Source organism: Abrus precatorius, unplaced genomic scaffold, assembly GCF_003935025.1.
Source record: "Abrus precatorius isolate BTA unplaced genomic scaffold, Abrus_2018 Scaffold9, whole genome shotgun sequence".
Taxonomy (NCBI): domain Eukaryota; kingdom Viridiplantae; phylum Streptophyta; class Magnoliopsida; order Fabales; family Fabaceae; genus Abrus; species Abrus precatorius.
The window spans coordinates 26746338-26764430 of NW_020874439.1; the positions used below are offsets into that span (position 1 = coordinate 26746338).

The 18093-nt window shown below is 31.9% G+C and overlaps 1 protein-coding gene across 1 annotated transcript in view; it reads left to right on the forward strand.

Moving 5' to 3' along the window:
* LOC113851121 (BEACH domain-containing protein C2-like) overlaps positions 1-18093 on the forward strand; it is a 49338-nt gene that overhangs the window by 3600 nt on the left and 27645 nt on the right. Inside the window, 6 exon segments of the mRNA XM_027481603.1 lie at positions 96-411; positions 7653-9607; positions 12282-13069; positions 13529-14227; positions 15427-15561; positions 16410-16514. Of these exon segments, the coding sequence (XP_027337404.1) occupies positions 96-411; positions 7653-9607; positions 12282-13069; positions 13529-14227; positions 15427-15561; positions 16410-16514 (3998 nt within the window).

Below are 18093 nucleotides of genomic sequence, written 5' to 3' on the forward strand. Positions count from 1 at the left end.
CCTTCAGCGAGTACACCAGAGAGACATGAGGATCGCTGAGATGACCCCACTGACTACGGACACATTTTACTGGATGGACATATTAGTCTGAGCAGGCAATGGGGAGTTTATACTGGTCCCACCCCACGCACTCGCCAGAGAGGAGCCAGCCGTACCTGAGCAGCAGCCTGAGCCTCCTCTTGCTTATGAGGATGGTGAGTTTCATGACTCTCCAATGGAGCCACCCTCATCTCCTGTTCCCGCTCACCATCTAGATCTACAGTGGTTGCACAAACATATTGATGAGAGGATGGATAGGTACGAGACTCAAATGGCTGAGTATTTTGCATCAATCCATCAACGCCTTGACCAGCAGGAGACCCAGATTGCAGAGTTGCTCCGCTTGTTCCAGCATCATTTCCCCCCTCCCCAGTGACTTATGAGTTTCATTATTTCTCTTATATCTTTTCTTTTATTTTGACATTTTATTTTATTTCTTTCAATTCATGTACTTGGACTCCAAATTTTTTATATATTTGCTACTGTAAGCTGGTCTACTACTTGGGTATTTTGTCTCCATCATTGCAAATATTCGAAGGTCAACACTTTAAGCATTATCAATCGCCCGATTCCACCAGGCAATATTTTTCCTTTTTCTTTTATCTTTATTTTCTTTTATTTATTTATTTATTTATTTTAAAATAAAACATAGAGGACCATGTTTTCTTCTAAGTATAGGGGAGTAGTACATAATTATGTGATTGATTTTGCATGTTCTTAAGTAAAGTGCCTATGCTATCTTTGAAATAAATTAAAACTTTTTTCCTCGTGGAACCCAATTTTTCTAGATAGAAGAGCATGTTGAGTGATTATTATTGGCATTATACTTTCATTTAGAAGCTAATAATTAGCTAAGCTCTTTACTTTTATGCTCTACATTAAACTTTAACCCACATATGTGAGTTTTGAGCCTTAAAGGAAATTTTTTATCTTAATTTAATTGTATCCCTTTTCTCATTGTTTTGTGTGATTATCTCCTTAGGATTTGTGCTCTAGAACTTAACTTGGAACCTACTTAAGACTTCTATTTTTAATTGCATGTTTTAATATGATTGAGGTATAACAGGATTTTTATTATTGGCCTTCAGCATGTTTGAGATACAACTAGTTGCCCACTTTGAGCTTTATTGATTTTCTTGGTTCTTTGCATTGAATTTATAAAAATATTTTGATGACCTTGAGTTTATGAATGAAGTAATTGAGTTGTTGAATTGTTTGATAAATTCTCCTCTATTTCCATTTTGTGATTAAAAAAAATGAAAGAAAAAAAAAGAAAAGAAAAAGAGAGAGAGAGTTATGTATGATTGAAAGAAGAGATGAGTAAATATATTGTTTATATACAGAACTATAAAAATTATTCCAAGAGCTTCATTTGTAAACTTAGGGAATGTTTATAATTGTTATAATTTATTACCCCTCTGTATATCCCCTTTCTTTCATTTATCTCACCTCAATTATTATAACCCCTTGACCACATTATAACCTGGAAAAGACCTCATGATTTTTACTTGCCTTTAATTTATTTAGTGGAGAGTTTGTTTATAGTCAAGCCTATGGTACTACACTCTTCTTTAAGAGAATTGAGTGGTATCTCATTTTGTCCCTTAGTGAGAGAGGAAAGTAGAGTACCTTAATTTGATGTTTGAGTGAAAAATATGGAATATAAGATTCTAATTGAGAATCCTTTTGATTGCTTATGCTCAGTGATATTACTTTTTTTGCTCTCTTTATCTTCTTTATCTCGGGTTCCTTACGAGGTATTATGTTTTAAGTTATTTTGTTATTCTCTTAACTAGTACTTTGCTTGAGGACAAGCAAACAGATAAGTATGGGGGAGTTGATAAGTATGTAATTAGGCCCTCTTTTATAGTCCATTTATTCATATTTGACATTTATTTGAATTAGATTTTACACTAATTTAGTTGTTAATTGCGTAGTTTGAAATAAAGAAACCACGAGTTCATTTTGGGCCCAAATGAATGGGTTTTAAAACCTCTCAGCAACAAGCACGCCTAGGGGAGCACGGGAGTGCTTCGATAATATGCACGACTGTGCTTAACCCAAACACAACCATGCTTGTTTGCCATTTATTTGAATTGAGTTTTACACTAATTTAGTTGTTAATTGCGCAGTTTAAAATAAAGAAACCACGAGTTCATTTTGGGTACATTTTGGACCCAAATGAATGGGTTTTAAAACCTCTCAGCAACAAGCATGCCCAGAGGAGCATGTGGGTGTTTCGATAATATGCACGGCCGTGCTTAACCCAAACATGGCCGTGCTTGTTTGCTTTTACCACACTTTCCAAGTTTGAAGGAGTTAAAATTCTATAAATAGAGGAGAGGAAGCATCGTGAAAGGGACTTTTTTTGGAGAGTTCAGATTGACACAGAGCCTTTTCTTCGAGATTTTGGATAACTTCCACCCTTCTCGTAGGATCGTTGGCACACACTTGACGGAACTTAGAGCTTTAAGTGACCATACTTGAAGACTGAAGATTCAATTCTTATTCTAGTTTGTTTTACTGCTTCATTATAGATATGTTATTGATTGCTTTAGTTCTTTCTTTCTATATGAGTAGCTAAATCCATAGTTAGGGCTATGAGAATTATCGTTTATGATTTTATGGGATTGTGATATTTGAATCTAAATATGATTTCCATTTTGTGATTAGGATTTGTCTTATCATTTCTAATTCTTTATCTCAATTAATTACATCGTCAGACGATCGTACCTCGGGTAATTAATAGATCTATAGGATAAAATGAGAGGAAAGATTAGGTAGACCAAACAAATCTTCATCTTCTAATCGTTATTAAATTAACAAATTCATAGGCTCCTTAGACTTTGTCTAAATTAATAACCTGCATGATCATTGGAGATATTAACTTAGGGAAAAAAATATTAATACTGCAAGACCATTGAGTATTAATAGTATTAGTATGAATGATTAGTAATCACTAGGAAATCAGATTTAGATCTAAATAGAAGAATACATAAAGGATTGAATGAGAACACCATATGCCCTAGGTTCCTCTCCGATAAGTTTAACCAAAACGTGCTTCGTGTTTCTTGCTCTCAGTTTTTATATTTGATTTTATAAATTCTTGGTTTTAAATAAATTTCGTATCCTTGAAGCTCAAACAATTAAATTAGGAAAACTCTTAGTAATTGATAAACAATTCTTGTGGGACGATATTTCGGGAACTTAGTTGAAAACTCTTTATTACTTCTCGATGGGTACACTTGCCCTCCGAACACCTCATATTTTTAAGCCAGTGGAGTGTTTTCATTCACACTATTTTCATTTTACATGTAATGTAAGATAATTTTCTAAGATAAGACAAAAAAAATTAATAAACTTTTATAGCTTGTTTTATTTTTTAGTTTTTAAAAATTATATTTTAAAACAACTTAAAAAACTATTTTCTAAGAAAATAAAAATAAAAAATATTAATAAATAAAGAAATTTAATTTTTCATTTTTAAAAACAAAAAAAAAATGCTCTTATTATTATTTTTTATCTTTCTCTTTTTCACTATTTTGTTTGTTTGTGATTTTTTTTTTAATTTCTTCTTGTGTCTTCAATATATCAATACAAATCAATCATGGTGGACCAATCTTAATAAACAATTGAGCATTTAAAAGCAATATAATAGAGTTTTTTTATATAAAAAATAAAAAATTACAAGAATATGAGTTTTTCAAAAAATAAAAAAAATCACGGTAGACCGCTCTTTATTTTTTTTCTTTGTCTTAATTTTTTAGACATTTGGACCCTTATTTTGAGTCCTTGACTCTATTTTGTTTCTTTGGGCTTTTTAGCCCCTTTGTATAGGAAAAAAAAAATGAAAGAAAACTATGAAAATAATGCAACAATAATAATATTTTTTAATGGAATTTTCATTTACTTCTTCTAATAACATCAATAATAACTATTATGGTTCATGGACAAATGTACATATAAAAAGGTGTTAAAAAGTTTTTCAAATTGTGTTTTTAGATTATTGTTCCACATAAATCATTTTTAAATACTAAAATCATCGTGATTTAATTGTTTAAACTTAAATAGTGTCTAATAAAATAAAATAGAATATAAAAAGATTCAAGCTAAAAAGAAAATAGAATAATAACTTTTTACAAAAACTATTTAGGATGAATTTAGAACATATAATTTCATGTTTACATCTCTTTATATTTATTTTAGTTTAATTTCAATTTCAGTTGATTTATGATTATCAATCACTTATACTAAATTTGTTAATACTTAATGGTTATATAATATTAACATTCTTTTTTGTTGTCACTCTCAATAGTCATGCAAGATAAAAAGAAGTTGAAAAGTATAAAAAACTTATGAGTTTGTTAATTAATAATGATTAAATGAAAAAAACAAAATTTGACCCACTTAAATTGAATGAGAAAAACTAACTTTGGCCCACTTAATTCATTCTCTCATTTTACCTACAAATTCATTAACTACATGTGGTACAGTCACCTATATGTAATTAATTATGAGACGTTAATGGTAATTAATTCTTAACATACAAATATCATTAGAATAAAAATCAATCAACAAGAAAAATCACAATTGTCATTAAACATAAAAATCATATAAAGCATGTAAAAGATCCACCATAATCCTAGTTATGGATTTAGCTACTCATAATAAAATAAACAATAAAAATAATTGCAAATAAATTAATATCTATTCGAAATAGAAACGCAAAGTAGAAGAATTGTAAGCAAAAAGAAATGAGAAGAGTTATTGTTTCAAGATGTGCTCTTGATCACTTGCTCAAACTCTGAAAATATATCCTACATCTTTACTAATGATTTTCACTTCTAGAGGGTTCCAAGAGTTGTAAAAAATCGGTTAGATAAAAGTTTTTCAAGTCAAAAATATTTCTTTTAAAAAAATGTGTCATTTTCAAGTGTGTGAAAACCTCTTTATATAAAGATAAGATGATAGTTTTACCTCTAAAATATATATATATATGTGTGTGTATATATATATATATATATATATACTTTTATTATTTTACTAAATATTAATATTTTATTAAATATAAATTCAGAGTACCAAGATACTTTAACTTGTTATAACTCTAAAAGACCTCTAAGATACATTTTATCTTTAACAAAGACATGTTTTTATCAAGAGAACAAGATCTAAATTTTTATTATCGAATTTAAAGTTTAAATTCTCTCTTCATGAGTCGTTTTAAAGTTTTTAAATTGGTTACACTAATGAAAAAGTACAAACGTGCATATTCTATAGTATGACCGTGTATGGTCAACTCTCCCAAACTAATTGTCAAACAAGGTCAATTATGTTTTCATTCAAATTTTCTTTAATTGTAATCAAAATACTTCCTTAATTCATTGATTTGTAAAAATATTCAAAAATTAGAAAATAAATCAAAGTAATATCCTCAAACATACAAAAATAAGTCATAACAACACTTTACAATGTAGATTTATTAATATTTTTATTTAAAATTTCAACAAATTACAAATATTTTTATTTTTAAGAATTTTTGTATTTGTAAGAATAAAGTTAAGTTACTACTACTAATATTTATAAATTTTATTATATTTTTAATATATATATATATAATAATAATAATATATTAGTAATTTTTCAACATTTAAAATAAGATTAACATGTTTTTTTAAAATTAATTTGTATCTATTTTTTTAAACTGTTTTGTTTTCAAATTTTGACTTCACGAATGAATAAAATTCTCCTTCTTAGAAGGGATAAAACTAATATTTTTTAAAAATAATATTTTGAGATTTTAAAAGTAATTAATATATCAAAATAAACAATGTGTGTTGAGTTTTGTCTTTATAAAAAGGAATTTGCTTTTGTGATAATGAGTAAAAAAAAAAAAAAGTAAAATGTTAAGTTTAGAAAAACAACGTTATAAGAAAGTCAAATTTTATTTTAGTAAAAAAATAATGAGGTAATAGCAAAAAAATAATAATAAATTAACAAGGCCATAAAAATATATTTATGCATAATACAGTAAACTTATTATTTTTAAGATAACTAATATAGTAACCCATTTATATACAACCAACCATTCCTAATTAAGTTCCGATTTTTTTTGCTTTTTTATAGATCAATTTCGTTGAATAATTGTGAATATAATTTTAAAATATATAATTTTTAAGATAATTCTTAAACAGAGGCTTTTATTTAGAAGTATTCTCAAATAAGATTGTTTTTAGAAAATAGTTCTCTCTCTTTTTGCTGTCCTAGCAAGTGGTATTTTTTACATTATATATCCATTTTCAATTAAATATTAAATTTCAATTTTTAAATTTATTGAATATAATAAACTTTTTATCATTAATAATTATAATATTTTATTTTTTCAAATTTTATTAAATTTTAATTACTTATTAAAATTTTTTAAACTTAATTCATATTCAAATTTTGAACCTAAGATCTTGTACAGGAAAATTAAATATGTATCACTTGAACAAATTCCTGTTCATGTTGTAATATACTTCGTATTTATTAATAAATAAATTTTTATACATCAACTCATAAATTTGTCAAAATTGTACAAGTTTATATTTTATATCTAAAATCAATTAAATTAAATTATTAAAAATATGATTTTTGCATAATAAAAAAATAATGATACTTTTTATGTTTACACACATGTACAATATATATATATATAATTTTCTTTTCAACGGGTGACTTTCCATATGTCAGCAATACATATTTTATTAAATAAATTAAAAAATAAAATTGAAATTTCTTTCTTTTACTTTTTCTTCAGTTCAAATTTTATTATTTTCTGAAAAACTAAACAATGAGAGGGTGGAAGGCAAAAAGACTCAAAAAAAGAAAAAAGAAAAGGCAAAACGAGCGCAATAGTGATATCATGCGAAGTTGCTTTTTGAAAATTTGATATTTGACTGGGCAACACCACAGAGACAGTCGCGGGCAAATACTAATAGGGTGTTAGTTAGTTATAGTTATTACTTTGCCCAATCCCAATTCCACCCTCTTTCGCGCGCGCCCAATTCGCCTTCTCTCTCATTTCCATTGGAGACTTTCGATCTATTCGCTGCTGCTTTCTTCTGCACCAACTCCAAGGTATCCATTTGCTTTTCCTCACCAATTTCCTCATCATCAGTGTTATCTTTTGCATTAAAATGTTTCCACTTTTCATGCGATCGAATAATCTCTTTTGTGTTGCTTTCTTCTCGCAATGTGAGTGAGAGGCCATTCCAGGGGATTCTATTTCTTCATATTGTCAGTTAATGATCAATAGCTGTGCAATTTTTAACTATTGGTTTTTTTTATAAAAAAAAAATTGTGTGTCCTGTAGATTTAAGAATGCTCTTGTGTGTTTAGTTGGTTTTTATTTGTAATTTAATGTTTTTGCGGTTAATGTAGTTGATTTCTTTGCCAGGCACTTGCTATCGTATTGAAATGTTACATGTTCTGGTCTCTTGATTTTGGTTATTGCTTTTTTTTTTTTTTGAAATTGCTGGAGAAATTATTAATTTTGTTACTTGCAGGTGGATTGGAGTTTCCGTTATTTGAATGAATATTTATTAGCTTCTTTGATGAGAGTATAATGGAAGAAGAGAGGAAGAGATAAAAATATCTGATAATAAATCAGATAGTCGTGAAGTGATGGATAGTGATGTGGCACAAGTTGTTGAGAGTCCTCAGAAGGAAAATGTAAAAGCTGGCGGTGACACGGGGGATGAACAGGCAAATAAAAGGGAACATTTACAGGGACATGGGATTGATTCAGTAACTACAATGATGGATGAGGACCAGTTTGAGCGATCTTTGAAAGATCAAGGGAGGAATGATGAGCATGTGGATTCAAACCTACCTTTGGGTTCAGATAATGTACAGCCCCCAGTTGGTGATAATGAAGAGAATTTTGAAAATTCATCTGGGATGTATTCAACAGAGTGTAATTCAGAGGGGCATTTAAGTCATACAAACAAGCAGTCTGCTTCATCTTTTAGTTTTTCTTCACCTGTTTACTCTCCTGTTACTTCTCCACAAAAGCCTAGGCATAAAAATGCCATGCGAGATATGTCTGCAGAATTATTGCATTTAGTTGATTCTGCTATCATGGGGAAACCTGAAGGTATGGAGAAGCTGAAGAATATTGCAAGCGGTGTAGAAACTTTTGGGAGTGGTGAAGAAATGGAGAGAGCATCTTTTTTAATAGTAGATTCACTTCTTGCGACAATGGGTGGTGTTGAAAGTTTTGAAGAAGATGGTGATAATCCTCCTAGTGTAATGCTGAACTCTCGGGCAGCCATTGTGGCAGGCGAACTGATTCCTTGGCTTCCTTATGCAGGTGATTCTGATGTTCTAATGTCTCCTAGGACACGAATGGTTAGGGGACTACTTGCCATATTACGGGCGTGCACTAGAAACAGAGAAATGTGCTCAATGGCTGGTCTGTTAGGAGTGCTGTTGAGAACAGCAGAAAAAATTTTCACAGTCGATGTTGGCTTAAATGGGCAAATAAGGTGGGATGGAACTCCTTTGTGCCACTGCATACAATACTTGGCTGGGCATTCTCTTAATGTTAGTGATCTTCATAGATGGTTTCAAGTCATTACAAGGACGCTTACCACAATTTGGGCTTCACGCTTGATGCTTGCAATGGAAAAAGCAATAAGTGAAAAAGAATCTTGGGGACCGGCTTGCACTTTTGAGTTTGATGGTGAAAGTTCTGGTTTGCTCGGTCCAGGTGAGAGTCGCTGGCCATTTATCAATGGGTATGGATTTGCAACTTGGATCTACATTGAATCATTTGCGGACGCATTAAATACAGCTACAGTTGCTGCTGCAATTGCTGCAGCTGCATCAGCTAAGTCAGGTAAATCATCAGCTATGTCAACTGCTGCAGCAGCTAGTGCACTTGCTGCTGAAGGTACCATACACATGCCACGGTTATTCAGTTTTTTATCTGCTGATAATCATGGTATAGAGGCTTATTTTCACGCTCAATTTTTGGTTGTTGAAATTGGTTGTGGAAAGGGAAAGAGATCTGCTTTACATTTTACATATCCATTCAAACCACAGTGCTGGTACTTCATTGGTCTTGAGCACGCCAGCAAACATGGAATTCTTGGGAACGCAGAAAATGAAATTAGGTTATATGTAGATGGTACTTTATATGAAATTCGTCCTTTCGAGTTTCCTAGGATTTTCAAACCCCTCTCATTTTGCTGCATAGGAACTAACCCTCCTCCTACTATGGCTGGTTTGCAACGCCGTCGCCGTCAATGCCCTTTGTTTGCTGAGATGGGCCCTGTTTACATATTCAAGGAACCAATTGGCCCAGAAAGGATGGCACGCTTGGCTTCTAGAGGAGGAGATGTAGTACCTTCTTTTGGTAACGCAGCAGGGCTACCATGGCTTGCAACAAATGCCCATGTACAGAGCAAGGCAGAGGAGAGTGTTCTTTTAGATGCAGATATTGGAGATTTCATTCACCTACTCTATCATCCTTGTTTGCTTAATGGGCGTTTCTGTCCAGATGCTTCCCCTTCTGGTGCTGCAGGTCAGATAATTTCTGGGTGTTGATTTTACGGTAATATATAAATTTTTCTTCTGTTGCACAAGTACATGTTGATTTTTCATGCAAAAACATCCCTCACGCCTGATAAATAATCCTAGTTTTGTTTGAAGATTTATATGATGCAACTAGAAAAATTTTACAACTTTTTGGGATGGAAATGGAATGTTTTACAATACAAGTAACGGAAGGGTTTTCCTTTCTCACTCAGCAGTAACAATTTGTTTGGTTATAAATTGATACTTTCCAGTGTAATTCTTCTTTTATTCTCTATTTTGTTGCTGACTTGGAAATTCCATTTTCCCTACAATTTAACTCTTCCTTAGCAGAGGAAAAAAATCATAAAATCTTATAATAATTTCCAATCATTTCACTCCGTTTTTTCCTTTTTTGAGGATAAATTTACATATTTAAATTATGACCCAAATATATGAATACCCTATCCTATCCATCTAGAAATCTAGGTTTAAATCCTTCAATGCTGAATGAAAGATGTCTCTTTGATCTAAACTGCAAGTTTCTTGTTTATTCTTTCAACATATAGCTGAACAACTATTTGGATTTTGAGAATCACCTGGAGTTATGACTTTGCATTAAATTCAGTTATCCATGCTTGAAAAGAAACTAGGTTTCATTTTTTGTTTTAAGAATAAAAAGTGGATGGTAATACTTCTAAGAAAACAATTTCTTTTTAGAAGACAATATAATTTCATCTTTCTGTAGAGAACAATGGCCATGCAAAATAGAAAGGTTTTACAATGATTATTAATGAAATTAACGAGTTACTAAAATAGTCAAATTCTTTGACGTTTAACTTATTTTTAGCTGGCCAGGCATTATATAGCTGTCTTGCAAGGATATTATATAATGTGTGTTTGATTTACGGTATTCAGTTTCTTTATCCATTTTATCATTAGGCCTTGCACACTATAGATTAAGTGAGGCTGATACAATCTTAAGCACCATTCCTTTCTAGATTCTAACTCTTCTTTCCTCCTTAATATTCATCGTTTAAGCCAATTTTCATGATCACAGCTGGCTCTCTGCATCTCGTGTCATTTTTTATTTATGACACTGCTTGTTGGATCATAGATGACTTGATCTTATACTTTGTTTAGATGAGAGATGAAATAAAGAAGAAAGAAATAGAAAAAAAAGGAAACAAGAGAGTAAAAAATTAAGTGAAAATAGAGAGTATGAAAAGTTTTAATATTTAGATGGGTTGAAATAAGTAGGAAAGAGATGAACATAATGTTCTTTATTGTTTGGATGATTAGGAAAAAGAGCAGAAAAAAATAATGATTATATTAAAAGTAATTGTAAAAAATTAAAACTAATCCAAAACATTTTAATTTATTATTAAAGTATTTTTCTTAATAAAAATATTTTTCTTATATTATATAAATTTTTAGGTTAAATTATATATTTAGTATTTAGTCCCTATGATTGATACCCGTTTACAAAATAATCCTTAGAAAGTTATGTTTTAATTCCTGTATAAGTGCTTTGCAATGATTTGATGATCACTATCGTTTCTGTTTTAGTCCTTATAGTTAACGGTGTTATAATAGAAGGAACAAAAACATAACAAAACACCTATACAGGAATTAAAACAAGTTTTTTTAAGTGTAAAAATTAATTTATAAATAAGTGTTAATTATAGAAATCAAATATAGACTTATCTAGAAAAAATAAGGTACCAAATAAAAGAGTAATGAATTTTTAAGAAATTACAAACTCATATATTTAACTCAAAGATCATTATTTATAGTTCAAAATCATACGTATTTATTGATATGGTAAATATATAAATCTAAAAAAATCATAATTATAGTTTTTTTTTGGCTACTATCATAATTATAGTTAATAAAGTATTAAGAATAATTTACATGTAACAAAGACTTTTTGTTACAATTGAAAAAAGACTAGATATGCTTAGAAATTTTTTATAGATTAAATATCTAATTAATTGATAAAGTACAATAAAGATCATTTAATAAGATTTTGAGTTGATTTTTGGGCATGGTGAAAAAACCCACACCTCAGAGTAATACGGGTCGGGTTTTTAATTAGGCACCCACGGGTGTAATAATGGTACCCGTTAATTAAATGGGACGGGTTTGGGTAATGAGATATCCATGCCTGTGGGTACCCGTTTACAGATAAAATTACTAAATTATCGCTTATATAAAAATAAAAAACAACATAACTCTAACTTTAATAACTCTGAGGTTATGTTTTGATTATTCTTTTAGTGTTACGTGAATGGTTGATAATAGCTTTTTTTTTTTTGTAATTTTATATTTTTAATAAGGTATTATAAAAACTCGCAGGTACTCATTTAACTAACGGGCCCATCATTTAGTCTTTTGAGCTACCGTCAACATGGCAAAATGCTGACATGTCACATTAAGTATGCATGATCAACGTCGTGTGCCATGTTTTGTAAATCATGTCTATAGATAAGCTATTAAGTCTAAATCCGTCTTAGGAAATAATTATATGAAAATATTTCAGGATTTAAAATCTAGATTCTTAAGTTTTTTTAAATGGTTTCATGTATTTACTTTCATACCATAAATTTCTTTTATGCATCAAGGTATGTAAAATATGTTGCATGGCTGTCTGATCTTGCTTTGGTTCCTTTGTTATGATTCAGGAATACTTCGACGTCCAGCAGAGATTCTTGGGCAAGTCCATGTTGCTACACGAATTAGACCTGTGGATGCTTTGTGGGCTTTGGCATATGGTGGTCCTTTATCTTTGCTTCCCTTAGCAATAAGCAATGTACATGAGGATACTCTAGAACCACGACAAGGGAGTTTTTCTTTGTCTGTAGCCACTGCATCTCTTGCTGGTCCAATATTTCGAATTATATCAGCGGCTATTCAACATCCAAAGAACAATGAAGAGTTGGTTCTTTGTAGAGGGCCTGAGGTTCTTTCAAAGATTTTAAATTATCTTCTTCAAACCCTATCTTCACTTTGTGATGGAAAACATGATGGTGTAGGGGATGAGGAACTTGTTGCTGCAGTTGTCTTGCTTTGTCAATCTCAGAAGATCAACCATATGCTTAAAGTGCAGCTCTTTTCTACATTGTTGCTGGATTTAAAAATTTGGAGCTTATGTAGTTATGGAATACAAAAGAAGCTTCTATCATCACTTTCTGACATGGTTTTCACCGAGTCAGTAGTGATGCGAGAAGCCAATGCCATTCAAATGCTTCTTGATGGATGTAGAAGATGCTATTGGACTGTTGCTGAAAAAGCTTCTGTGAATACTTTTTCTATAACTGGAGCAACAAGATTGATAGGCGAAGTCAATGCTTTGGTCGATGAGCTCTTAGTGGTAATTGAACTTCTAGTAGTGGCAGCCTCTCCTTCATTGGTCACAAATGATGTCCGGTGTTTACTTAGGTTCATGGTTGACTGTCCACAACCTGGTCAGGTATGTAGTGGGATGGGTGCTTTTATTCATTTTCTTTGTTTGTTAAAAAAAATAATCTCAGGAAAGATTCTAACATGGAGCACACAAATACAATGTCATTCCAAAGTGCATATTTCTTATAATAGAATATCCTTGTCCCACGTTTCTGTGGTTCTTATTTGGTCTTCAATTAACTGTCATATGATAGAGAATTACTGGATCTAATTTTATGAGCTGTTAACTACTAAAATGCCTATGTTTTGAATAACTAAATTAGATCCAGTAATATACATCTTCTGTTGTGTCTGAACACAAGTAATATACATCTTCTGCTTGTGGTTATCACTAATCTCAAGTTTAGTGGCTTATTTTGAAATTTGAAAAATCTAATATGAACTTATAATGTTCGGTTTCATTTTTAAAAATGTCTCAGTTGTCTATATCGAAAGACAATTTTACACTATTTACTTTATTTTCCAGATTGCTAGGGTGTTACATCTCTTCTACAGGTTGGTCATTCAGCCAAATATAGCTAGGTCTCACTCATTTGTAGAAGCATTCCTAGCATGTGGTGGGATAGAAATACTTCTTGTTCTGCTCCAAAGAGAAGCTAAAGCTGGAGAAAGTGTTGTTTTGGAATCGTTGTCAAAGTGTCCTGAATTTCAGAAAAGTGAATCTGATGGTAGCAGTGAAATTGCACAAACATGTCAGGATTGCGAAGGATTGGATGGGAAAATTGGAGCCTTACAAGACAACGACCAAGGTTCTCAATCTGTTGATAGTGACAGTAACATTGATCTGGGTTCTCCTGATGTGAATATTGAAAGGATGCCATTTACCTCTGAAATTCCATCTGTCAAGAATTTGGGAGGCATAAGTCTATCTATTAGTGCTGACAGTGCTAGAAAAAATGTTTATAATGTTGATAAAAGTGATGGTATTGTTGTTGGGATTATAGGTGTCTTGGGTGCTTTAGTAGCTTCTGGGCATCTGAGGTTTGGTTCTCATGCAGGTCCTGATACAACAAGCAACCTATTGGGTATTGGACTGCATGAGGGAGGTAGTACAATGTTTGATGATAAGGTTTCTCTTCTATTTTATGCCTTACAAAAGGCTTTCCAAGCAGCACCCAATAGGCTAATGACAGACAATGTCTACACAGCTTTATTGGCAGCCTCGGTATGACAAACTCCCTCTACCTTGTCACTGATGGAGGCATGCATATTAATGGCATTTAATCATCTACTACTTAGAAAATGGCAACTGATTTTGCTTTTTTATATTTATTATTTTATAAAAGTGCCAATATGCCTAATGTCATTGCAATGCCCATGCTTTATTTTGTATAAGATTATTTTTTTAGCCAATATAAGCTTATAGGTTTTTGTTCCAAGTCTGTGTAGATATTTGAGGACAAGAACATGTTTTTGTTTAGGAATATGTACATGCTATCCATGTTATTGACATTGTGTGTTTATGGATTATGCACACTTACCAGATGAAATTGGCAAATTCTCTCTTTCTATCTTGTTTGTTGTTATGCATGTCCATATTTTATGTGATTAAATGTATAAATATTGTTCAAGTCTCACCTTTCATGGTTATGAAATTTGTTTAATGTTGCACTTTGCCTTGTATTTGCTTATGATTGTTCATTTTAATCTTTGTCGGGGGCATTTGAATTCAATCCTTTTTATGCTGCTATTGTAATGATCCTCTATGAAATATCCATTTGGCAACAAATGACTTAAAACAAATTAGGATGCTTTTAATCTTTTCTGCCGAGAAGAATTTTTCAATGATGCATTTCTCTATTCAAATGCTATCATCTCATTCTTTCATGTTTTATCTGCCTCTTTTTTTATAGTGTTCATAAGGTTTTCTTGACCGTTTTTTCATATACTGGTAATTTTTCTTTTCTAAGTAAAGAGGAGGCTTATTAATTGAAAGGAAAAGATAATGTGCTAATGTAAATGACAACCTTCCTTCTATCGTGGTAGCAGAATAATACAGCAAAGCAAGGCCTTGAAGCCCCTTTCATCATGTATTGAGGAAACCCCTGAACAACTCAAATAAAGAAGTGTTGCTAATTTTTTCATGCTCATTCCAAGTTCAAAGTACCATTTATACAAATAAGAATCCCCCTCATGACATGATTTCTTCTTCATATAGATAGATATAGGATCTATTTAGCAATTACTTGGAAGTACATTTTGTGAAAAAGCCCTTCCTTTTGATAGAAAAAGGATCCCATGATCATAAACTGATCTTACCTGAAATCACAGATTAGCTGAGCAAGATGCTAAAATAGAAATTTTATTTTCTTTAGCTGATTTATTTTTCCATGTTTCTTTTGGTTTTCTTTCTTTCCATTTCAGATCAATGCTTCTTCAACAGAGAATGGAATGAACTTACATGATTCTGGTCTTCGCTTTGAGCATTCACAACTTTTATTGGTACTTTTGCATTCCCTTCCATTTGCACCTAGGCCTCTGCAGAGCCGAGCACTACAGGTATTAGCAAAAGTGCAAAACAGTTCTCATTTTTCTATAATATGCATGTGTAATATTAGTCCATTGTATTTTATCTTTTCTGAGGTTTTTTCAGTATCTTGTTTTTTCACTTGCTTGATTTATGTATTTGATTTTATTATTACAATTTACTTCTTCATGGAAGCACTTGCTTATGCATTTGAGTTTCTTGTTACACATTTCTTCATGTTTTTATTTTTGGGGTGGGGGGTTGCCATTATTTCAAGATCTGAAAGGTTATAGTGAAACATAGAAATCAACTTCATTTTTCACTTTTTCTAAAGCATGGACAGGCTGAGTATGGACTTGATAAAATGATAGCTTCTTATCAACTGCATTTTTCTCTTTTTCTAAAGCATGATTGCTCCTCTATTGGTGTTTAGTAAATGTGGCAGACGTGCAGAGGGACTGGATTAATCTTGTTTTGATGTTTCTCTGTATCAATATACTTTCCTCTGTGGCTCTATGAGTGGAGAATAATTTTTCTTCCCTTCCCTCTGTAGTCTTTCCTTTTTTCTGTTATATTTTCTTCTTTTATCAAATTAAGGGATTTAACACATGTTGGCTATATCTCAAGGTTCATTCTTTAGTTCTTCATTTCATTTTGGTCTTATAAAAGAAGTTCTGTTTATTGCAAGTCTTAGCCTTAAGTACTTGTGCTAGAGTTAATGAATGTAGTGCATGTGCATGTGCATGTCAGTGCCATATAGAATGTCTATTTATGGAAATAAGAAAGATAAAGTAGGAGTTCCATTTATGCTGATATTTCCTACTGGAGAACTTGTTTTGTCACCCCTAGTTTTGAGCTCCCTGTTTGTGTATGATTCCAGGATCTTCTATTTTTGGCATGCAGTCATCCTGAAAATAGAGAGAGTTTGACAAATATGAAAGAATGGCCTGAATGGATTCTGGAGGTACTAATATCAAACTATGAGGTAATAATTGACAAGGTTCTTATTTCTTTACCATCCTTCATTTCTCTTCAATAAAATTTCACACACACGCACACACTTATTTCACTCACATCTAAGTGTATTCAACAGTTATACAAGTAAACTCTGACTATGACTCACCAATTAAAATAAAACACATGGTTGTCTAGGTGGATTTTGGTGATCATGTGTTGCAGGGAGAAAAAAATATTGTTTGAGACAGTTGCCAATAACAAATAAAGCAAATGACGTTCTAACCAATAGGGCCATGTTGGAAGCCACCTGAATGGTTTCGTTCGTTGTTAACAAGTTCATGCGTCATATTTCTCTGTCCATGGAAACTGTATATGCCATCCCCTTTGTTTATAACTGAGACTAATTTCTAAAGAGACTTCTGTGAATTGCTCGAATGTCTTACACTCATTATACTAAATTTATATACATGGATGGGTAAATTTGTGGATGAACCAAACTTTGAAATTGTTTGAACACACCAAGTGTTTCTGACTTGTATTTCAATAGATACAACCAAATAAAGCGAGCACGGGTATCAACAAAAGTAACATAATATCTGTATCCACATTCTGAAACATAGGGAGCTGGACCCCAAAGATCAGTATAAACCAATTCAAAGGGTGTAAAGTAAACAGAGTTAGAGGGAAAGGATGTTTGTTTATTGAATTTACCAAGACAACAATATGAATAAAAATCAAGTTCAAATTTATTGATGGAAGAAACATTACACATTTTGAGAACAATTTTAAGTATTTCAGAACTAGGATGACCTAGTCTAGAATGCCAAATAGAGTAGGAATCACTACTAGTATATGTAACATTTACAACCGAGGAATGTGAAATAGAACTAGAAACAACAAGATTAACAGTGCGAGGCACCATAACAGATGCTGAAGCAGGTTAGGAAAGTGATAAAGACCATTGTGTCCCACTGTGCCTTGAAGAAGTACTTCCCTAGAAGCTTGAGAATTGACAACACAGAAAGAAGGATGGAATTCAAAAAACACAGAGTTGTCTTTGCAAAATTGACTGACCCTTAGTAAGTTCTTAGTAATGGAAGGGACAAACAAAATATTCTTAAGACAAAGAGGAACATATTTATTAAAAGGAGAAGAAACGGAAGTGACCCTTGATGAGTTAATGTCTAGACCTTGACCATTTCCAATGGTGACTTGGTTAGGGCCTGCAAAGGGAGTGACCTAGTGAATGTTCTGAGAGACATTGGTTACATAATGAGATGCACTAGAATTAGGGTACTAACAATTTGCAGATGCAGAAGATAGACTTGCAATATTGGCTTGGGGACTGGGTGAGGTAGGTCGAGACTGATGAGAAGATGAGGGGTAGTAATAAGATGACATAAAGGGAGTAAAGAAAGAGTAATAAAGGTAGACATGAGATGGTGGAGGAAATGAAAAATTGGAAAATTGGGGAGGGGGTGATAGCAAAAAGAAGCCTTATGACCATACTTGTGACAAATTTGACACTGGACATCAGCATAACGTCCATGACCACGACCACGACCACTTCCTTGGAAGTGTGGGGGAGATTGGGTTGAGTTGCAGAA